The sequence below is a fragment of the Trachymyrmex cornetzi genome, unplaced genomic scaffold (genome assembly GCF_001594075.2).
Source record: "Trachymyrmex cornetzi isolate Tcor2-1 unplaced genomic scaffold, Tcor1.1 scaffold1249, whole genome shotgun sequence".
NCBI classification, from domain to species: Eukaryota; Metazoa; Arthropoda; class Insecta; order Hymenoptera; family Formicidae; genus Trachymyrmex; species Trachymyrmex cornetzi.
Window position 1 is genome coordinate 17,871 of NW_017295816.1, and position 9,494 is coordinate 27,364.

General features: G+C 30.8%; 1 protein-coding gene across 1 annotated transcript in view; it reads left to right on the plus strand.

The window, feature by feature from the left end:
- Positions 1 to 2,179: 2,179 nt before the first annotated feature.
- LOC108770336 (probable multidrug resistance-associated protein lethal(2)03659) overlaps positions 2,180 to 9,494 on the plus strand; it is a 15,135-nt gene continuing 7,820 nt past the window's right edge. Inside the window, 8 exon segments of the mRNA XM_018521884.1 lie at positions 2,180 to 2,322; positions 2,950 to 3,231; positions 4,251 to 4,684; positions 5,678 to 5,834; positions 7,131 to 7,333; positions 7,798 to 8,223; positions 8,361 to 8,619; positions 9,292 to 9,494. Coding sequence (XP_018377386.1) covers positions 2,246 to 2,322; positions 2,950 to 3,231; positions 4,251 to 4,684; positions 5,678 to 5,834; positions 7,131 to 7,333; positions 7,798 to 8,223; positions 8,361 to 8,619; positions 9,292 to 9,494 — 2,041 coding nt within the window. The 5' untranslated portion in view covers positions 2,180 to 2,245.

Consider the following 9,494-nt stretch of genomic DNA (forward strand, 5'->3'; position numbering starts at 1 on the left):
TTATTTTCCCACTAAACAAGCTGCTTTTAATATCAAAATGACGATAAATAACTTCAGCTTATTTTTGCTGAATTGTGTACGATAATATTAATAGAAGATATAAATAAAAGTTAAATTGTTGTAATTAAGTGACATGAACGTGGTTAAGAGAAAGCATTTAGGACACCAGGGCTTCCTGAATATTACAGAAAAAAGTAAATAATAACAAAAAATTACACATAGGGAAGGACCCCATTTGTTTATAAATGGATTGCCTAGAGCACCGTTTGCCTATATCTCGCATTTGTACCTACAGATTGTTTACATGTATTATCGCCTACAGCTTGATTGATTACATGCACTTTTGCGCACAAATAAAAATTTCGGGAACAAATTCACATTTTCTGACAGCTTGATTGCCTACATATATTATTCTCTACTTTAAAAACAAATTATTTTTTATGTAATTTAAGCGTAATTTTAAATTTGTGCGCAAAAGCGTTGTAGGCAATAATAGATACATGTAGGCAATCAATTTGGTAAGTTAATGAGAGGTAGGCAAACGGTGCTGTAGGCAATCAATTGTAGGTAAAAGGAGCTCTCTCCTTTCTCCTCCTACGCAACAAAATCCAGACTGCGCCGTGGGTTGATAGTTATACAAATTATTATTTGATAATAATAATAATTATAGTCTTTCAAATTTTATACATCTATATTTTTATTATCTTTCGATTTCAATCAAATAAATAAATTTATTAATCATTTTTTTGTTATTTTTGGCATTTTATTGTTTATTTTTTTATTTTCTCACAAATGCACCAATCATATAATTTATGTGATATTACTACTTTTTACTTACTATGTAAAATGCACTTATATGCACACCGATTTATGTGTACTTTAAGGTTAAATGATTTTATTTATTAAATGACATTGATTTATTTTAGAATTATTTGAATTTGAACAAATTTTGCGCAATTATGAACTAAAAGTTTAATCCTTCGCCATATCTCTATAGATATGACATATCTGGTACTTTTCCCGTGAAAAGGTTCATGTCACTAACTATAATTTTATTTTTATCTATAATTTTAAAAGTTTACTATTGGCGTAAAAAAAAAAGTACAAAAAAGTACCATTAAGGCTGACTGTCAGGAAGTATAATCATCGTCTTCGACCATTTTTACAAATATTTTAAAACGATCTCATCATTTCGTTTTATCCAAATTATCTTTGTTTACACACGTGGCACGTTACAAAAATTAACATGTCATTTTTTGCCTTTGACGTCACGATTCAACATGGCTGTAGTGGCTACTCAGGAGTCTTAAGGTTTGCTCTACTTGTGGTATAAAGTACGTCAGTCATACAAAGACTTCGAAATAGGACAGGTTTAAAAAGTACAGATATCGCTCTATATTCTAAAGTGGATATTGTTCTATATTCTAAAATGGTGTTAAAAAAATTTACATAATTTTTCCATTACTGTGATCAACATAAGTGTAACAATAAATTTTTTTCTTCTTACTTATAATATTGTGAGAGTAGTTTTATATCCGTATATTTATTATATGAGTGAGTATGGTTTAACTTCTTTAAAAAAAATATTTATTTGTAGACACAAGTAGAGATTAGAAACAAAGCCAAACGATCAAAAATAGAAACTAATATGGAAATAACTTTTTATTAAATTAATTAACTATGAAATGTTTTAAGCACTTGTTATAATCATTATTAGTCATTGCATTTATTCTTGATTGATAATTTACAAAAATAAAAACAAACGATAAAAATTTATATGTGTACGAGATATCGTACAGCTGATAAAGACTAAAATAAATGGTTTCAACATCTAGAATATTTAATTGTTTAAATAAAAGAACTGTTTACGTAATAATATCGATATACACTCAAGAAAAAATTGGTACTTGAAATAAAGAATAAAATCCTTATTTACATTGTTATCAGGAAATTGTTGCCAGTTATGCGTCAATCATTTGAAAACTAATTCAGAAAGAGAGAGTTGTTGATACAAATCATGTAATGGATACATTATACTCAAGTGTTTGTACTTATTACACGAAACCTACACACTTCGCAATTTCATACGCCGCCAAGAACACCTAGAAGTATATGTATAACTGTCTTTTGTCATCTAGATACAGATTTTCTCCGTTGATGCATTGTTAAATGTAATCGCGCGTGTGTACGTAAGTATTAAAGTTTAATTATATCTTTGCAGACAAGATTCATATGAAACGCCGTCATGGATGGAAAAGTGTACACTGAGAAAATGAAGAATCCCAGAGCGGATGCTAACATCTTTAGCGTCTTGACATTCTCGTAAGTACGAACATTTTACATTTTTGTCGCTTTATCTGATTTTATACTTTGAATAGTGTATTCTTTATTCGATAATATTAAATCTTTATAGAATCGTGGATGTATAAAATGTTCAATTAAAGTGTAAATGGATCGATTAGTTTGCGCTTCGATTACAATACATTTTTATAGAGTAATTATTTTTCATAACAATCGTCATAATAAATAGACAAATAACAGATAAAAAATAAGTAGATACATTTTGATTCGATTGTTTTACATATATTAGTAGGTCAAATCTCGGATGATGATAAGCGAGCTAGGCGGGCCCAAATTATGAATCTGTAAATAATATATAAATTAATTGATAGTAGATTTTAATAACCACTTACAGCAAATAATTTATAATATCTTAATGCATAATAAACAGATTTTAATGAATAACAATTTAGAAATAATTGATTTCAAATTAACTTTGATCAGGATCATCTTGGATCGATTCAGATCGAGGAATGCAAATCATTTATGCGAGATACTACTTAAAGTATCTTGGAAAATTAATATATCAGCGAAAGAAGCATAAATCAAAAATTAGATGAATTGTTAATAATTCGTGCGAGTAAAATGTTTTGCTTTTCTTTTCCGCAGTTGGATCTTACATACTTTCTGGGTGGGTTACCACCGAGATCTTGAAGTAACTGATTTGTACACACCTCTTAAGGAGCACAAAAGTGACGTTCTTGGTGACAAATTGGCAACGGCCTGGGAGAAGGAATGCGAGGAATACCAGTGTCGACTGAAGCAGGTCGCGAAGAGCGGATCACAGAAGAAGATTAAGGAGCCCAGTCTGATGAAAGTTCTTATGAGATGTTTTGGCCTCAAGATTATACTGTATGGGATTTGTGCGACCTTTGCGGAGATCGCGATCAGGTAGTCATTTCTTATCTATAAATTTCCATGGTTGGCAGTATTGCGTTACTTGTAACGCCGTCACTTTGTCACTTTGTTATATTGTTATAATAACGATTTGATAATAACATTGTGAATTTTTTATGACAGTAATGTCATCAGAGTTAGAAGAATCAATCGTTACTTGTAACGGATTGAAAAAGTTATTCGTTATTGAAAAAAAATTTCTTTTCCATTAATTTGTAACGCGTTACTTTTTTACTCGCGTTACTTGTAACGCATAATGTTTTTTTTTTTTTTTCAATAACGAATGACTTTTTCAACTCGTTACAAGTAACGATTTATTTTTATAACTCTGATATTACCATTACGGTCATAACAAATTTGCAATGTTATCAAATCATTATTATAACAAGGTAATAATCAACAAAGTTACTCGATACTTATTACTCTTTTTAGTAAGTAACGCGTAATGATGACAAATTACTTTTCAAAATGACTTTTCTAATCTTAACACAACCTTAGCGTTTAGTTAATTAGCGTTACCGTCAAAAAATTGCATCGTCAAATTGTTCACTGTAGAAAGTAACGGCAAAGTAACTAAAAAGTAACGTTTGCCAACATTGTAAATTTCCTTGTGGATTTTTATCCTAATTTTTGTCATTTTCTACACTGGACGGTGTCATTGACGATTATAATGAGCTATAAAATACAAATTATTTCAGCAATACTGCAACAACATTGCACGCCCCTGCAATATAACATTGCAAACGTTGCGGCAATATTGGTGCAAGCTTCTGTGTTGTATGAGTTAGTGAGTTTTTTGTGAAGTGTTTAGGAAACATTAATGGAAATAATTTTATTGAAAAGTGTGGAAAACAATAGAAATGTTCCATGCATGTTTTACAGAGTGTTCGAGGAGCGATATATGGATATTCGAAATTGCAATGAGTCAATAGAAATCAATGAAGTTTCTGAGAAACGTTAAATCTCTTTGTTTGCACTTTTTGGCGCTTCCAGAAACTTTTAATTTTTACCAGGGGGGTGTTGCAGCCGTTACTGGTAGGCCAGATGTTGCACTACTTTAACTCTATGGACGTCGATAAGTTGCACGCGTACAGCTACGCCGTCGGCATCATTCTCTGCTCCGCTATTAATGTGTTCGTTACCCATTTGACTTTGATGGGTATTACGCATATGAGTTTGAAGATTCGCGTCGCCTGTTATTCACTGATTTATCGCAAAATGTTGAAGATGACCAGAACTGCGCTGAGCGAGACGACAATCGGCCAGATAGTCAATTTGCTATCTAACGACATCAACAGATTCGAGGTCTATCTCGTATTTCTCCATTCTCTGTGGTTCGGACCTTTAGAGACCATTATCCTCACGTACGTAATGTACTACGTAATCGACATCGGCGTATCGTCTATCATCGGTGTCGCTGCTCTGCTAATGTTCATCCCTTTACAAGGTAGTGAAAGTTACTGCTATGATCGTTTATAGTAATGAAAGTAATCGGAGTACTAAGTTAAAAATAACTTGTTATATATGTACATATGTGTGTCATTTACAAAGGTAAAAATATTTAAGTAAGAAGTAATTCTACTGATACAATCGTCATTTTGCTTTATTTTAGTTGTCAATTTTTAATATTGATTTTTAATTAATTTTGATAAATACAAATTAATTGAGTAGATTTTAATAAATAACATCGTGCAGCAAATAATTTATTTTAATGCATAATAATACAGATTAATGAATAATAACTTAATAGTAATTAATTTCAAATTAACTTTGATCTGAAATATTAAGATTTTATTATTTCTAAATTGTAAATTAAGTTTCTAAATTTAAACTCTGTTAATTATCAAAGTTTGAAAATTCCGTTTTCAATTTTCTAAATTTTCATTACATGATCAAAGGAGGAATCTCCGCATAAGGACCGATTTCGGCACTCTCCAGATTTTGTTCAAACACATAAAAATGTATTTTTTGAGATCAATTATATTCAATTAAAGTGATTTTAGCTTTTTACCTACTTGTTACAAGATAACGGGTGTCAAATACGTCCGTTTAAGCTAAAATCACCTAATTTCGGTAATTCTTATAATAATAAAACGTTTCCAATTATTTAAAATGAAATTGAAATAAGCCGAAAATCTACCTTATAGAGACTCTTATGGCAACACCATCGCTCCGTTTAAGCTAAAATCACTGTAATTGAATATAATTGACCTGAAGAAATCGATTTTTATATGTGTGATTTTTTGAACAAAATCTGGAGGGTGCCAAAATCGGCTCTTATGGAGACTCCTCCTTTCTAAATTTATTGTTAAATTTATAATTATAATAAATCTTTTTCTTCTAATCAACACATATACACTGTTTAATTAATATTCTATTTGGAGAACGATTGAAAATTTCTTCTAATCCTATTTCATGTTTTGTTTTCGGAATTCCTCAGCGTGGTTGGGCAAAAAATCATCGGAGTTGAGATCAAGGATCGCTATCAAAACTGATGAGAGAGTGCGATTTACGAACGAGATCATCAGTGGAATTCAAGCTATCAAAATGTATACTTGGGAAAATCCGTTCAGCGCCCTTATAGAAAAAGCAAGGAAGTTAGTACCGCTGCATTGATTACGCATGCAATTCTCATATTGTCGATTGTACATTGAGTAACGTGATAATTAAGGAAAATCATCCAGATCGGGACAAAAGTAACATTTTGAATTTAAAGTTCTATAACAATTAAAGTAGGGGAGAGTGGGGAGTTTTGAAGCACGCTTTGTTTGGGACTCAAAAGTACCACAAAAAATTTTTTTTTTCACATTTTATCTAACCGAATCTCTAGAGCATCTTAAAATACACCTCCTGGTTGATGGATTTGCATAAAATCCAAAGTCATCGGCAATTTTTGTCTGTTGGCCCAAAAAACTGCTTTTTGGAATTTTCAAAAATCGTGGGGAATATATACACTGTTTAATTAATATCCTATTATATGGAGAACGATTGAAAATTTCTTCTAATCCTATTTCATGTTTTGTTTTCGGAATTCCTCAGTGTGGTTGGGCATTAAAATCATCGGAGTTGAGATCAAGGATCGCTATCAAAACTGATGAGAGAGTGCGATTTACGAACGAGATCATCAGTGGAATTCAAGCTATCAAAATGTATACTTGGGAAAATCCGTTCAGCGCCCTTATAGAAAAAAGGGATGAATGCTACAAGAAAACTGAGATATTAGGAGAACCAATGTTTTCAGTATGTAAGACCTATCAAAACCACAACTAAGCGACATCTATGGCCGTGCTTCGCAACTTCCCATGCTTCAAAACTCCCCACTGTCCCCTACAATATTTACCTTAAAAGGGTTTACTTTTAATTGTAAAATATTTTTAATTACAAAATTTTCTTTGGTTCAATTTGGTAACATATAATAATTAGGAAAAAAATTATGTTTATTTAAAAACTATGAATAAGAATTCTGCCTAAACGTTGAGATAATAATAACAGTAAAAGGGGATATTATTTATGAATAAAATAATAGTTTCTATTAGGTTTTATCAATAAAATTTATAATTATGTATATTTATTATATATACCATAAATATTTAAAGTAACTATAATAAAGTTTACAAGTACAAATAAGAGAAGAATGCATTTTCGGTCAAAATGGGTCTTAATGTTTAGTAATATTGATAAATGATATTTGAGTTCATAACTATTTGGTAGTTAAATCTAATTTGTCTATAAAACGTTATTTATTTTTTAAATTTTGAAATTTAAATGGCTAGAACTTATTAATTCTCAATGTTGAGTCACGAATCCAATAAACTCTGTTTATGCGTTTCAGATCAGAAAAGATAAATACAATTTTGCAGAAAAAAAGTTAATACTACGGAATTCATTTGCAGAATGGAAATTAATATTATCCGATGGGCGTCGTATATCAAGGGTGTCAGCACATCTTTCATCATTTTCACCACGAGAATATCATTGTTCATCACAGTGCTGGCTTATACACTGTTCGGCTACGAAATAACGGCTGAGAAGATGTTCATGATATCCGCATGTTACAGCTGTTTATGCTTATCCATGGCTATGTTTCTTCCGCAAGGTATGTGATAATTTCAGAAAAAGGCGATAATGTGTGATCCTTTTGTTTTATTTTTCTCTTATGTAATGTTTTACTTTATAGAATTAATGATATTGTTATAACGCTTAGACTGATCTAAGTTATTAAACACACAAGAAATGACTTTTTTTAAGCTAGCACTTTTCGCCGCAAAAAATAACACCATAATTAAATGATAGATATATGCTTCAGTCCTAATATTTCTGTGCTCGAAAAGGTTTAGCAGAAAATCGCAATTGAAAATGAAGATGCTGGCTTAAAGTTAAATTAGCATTCTCTTCATTAAATTATATATAAAATCCAAAAGTTAGTACAGTAAAACTAAATACTTTTTATACCACATCCAGAAGGGTTTTCAAGGGTCAATAATCATATCTGTCGTTAAATATGAGACAAATTATTCTATATTCTTATTTTTATTTATTTATCTATTTTGTCCGACTTAGGGATAAGAGGGGCAGCGGAAATGATTGTAACCGTAAAACGGCTAAAAAAGTTCTTGATGTGTGACGAATTGATATCTTCTAAGATCGAAACGAAGAAGAACAGCAAGGAGAACAACAAAGATGCGAAGAATAACAAGGAGAGCATAAAGGAGAATAATAAAATAAACGCAAAGCATCAGAAGGAGGAAAATGCAAAGGAAGATTTGACTGAACAAAATAAAAAGGACTACACCATCGTAGACCAGCCGAAGTGTGTCGAGTACAGCATTTCAATCAAGAATGGCAGCGCCAAGTGGCAGGGCTATGAACGGGAAAACACCTTGCATAATATAAACATAAATGTGCGTCCTAATGAACTAATTGCTATTGTCGGCCAGGTCGGTGCGGGCAAGAGCAGCCTGATGAACGTCATCTTGAAAGAACTGCGTTTGCACAAAGGTTTTATTCAAGTACGTCGATAATTCGTCTTTAACAGTTATACCCAGTTTTTCATTTTCTGGTTAACTTGTGGTTAAGAGAACTTTCCGACTTACATTATTCCGCAATTTTTTTTACCTCGACAGAAGCCAAGGCCCAATTGATTATTTTATATACTTTTTTTTCACAAATTAACGGCAAAATTGCCTATGCCAGTCAAGAACCATGGTTGTTTGTCGGATCGGTGAGACAGAATATTTTATTTGGATGAAATATGGAGCAGGTTCGATACAATCATGTGATTGAAGTGTGTCAGTTAAAGAGAGATTTCAGTCTGCTGCCTTATGGTGATAAAACAATCATAGGCGAGAGAGGTATCAGTCTCTCCAGTGGCCAGCGGGCAAGGTCCGTTTCAGAGACATCCTAATAAGACAAAATTTGCAAAATTTTTCAAATTTTTTAATCTGTACATAGTTAACAGAGATCCTCTTTTAGAATTAATAAATAATTAAAAATCATATGATTTTTAATCAGTATAGATGAATAGGTCAAACACGAGCATATATTATTTATACTGATTATTATTGTTGTTGCAATTCCGAGCTGTTAATTACATATGATTTTTATTTACTTTCTTCTTAACATTTTATCGTAACATTTAAGTTAACATTATATTTTAATTTGTTGATTATTAATTTATTTGATTTTTTATTTCTTCCGATTATTATAAAAATATTTTCTTTGCTTATTTGATCTTTGAAATAAGCTATTCTCGATGAGATGAATATTAAAAAATGTATGTTTTATTAATGTTTACATTTGATATTACGGAATAAGAATTTTTATTTTTAACATTGAAAAATAAATTTATATGTATACTTTAATTAAATATAATTAATGCGATTTAATTTAACTTTCATTTTAATAAAATTAATTTTTGTTAAAAAAGCACACAAATTTCAATTAATTTTTTTCGAAGTTTTTGTATTGTATATAAAATATAATTAGTTAGAAAAGACACATTAGTTATAATATATATAATAATAATAATAATAATGAAATATTGGTAAATGACAGAATAAACTTAACGAGAGCCGTTTATGCCGATGCTGACATATACCTTATGGACGATCCTTTGAGCGCCGTAGATGCCCATGTGGGCAAGTGTATGTTTGAAAAATGCATCAACAAATATCTAGGAAACAAGACTCGGATTCTTGTGACTCATCAATTGCAATACTTACGCAACGTCGATAGAATTATTGTTTTGAAGAACGGAA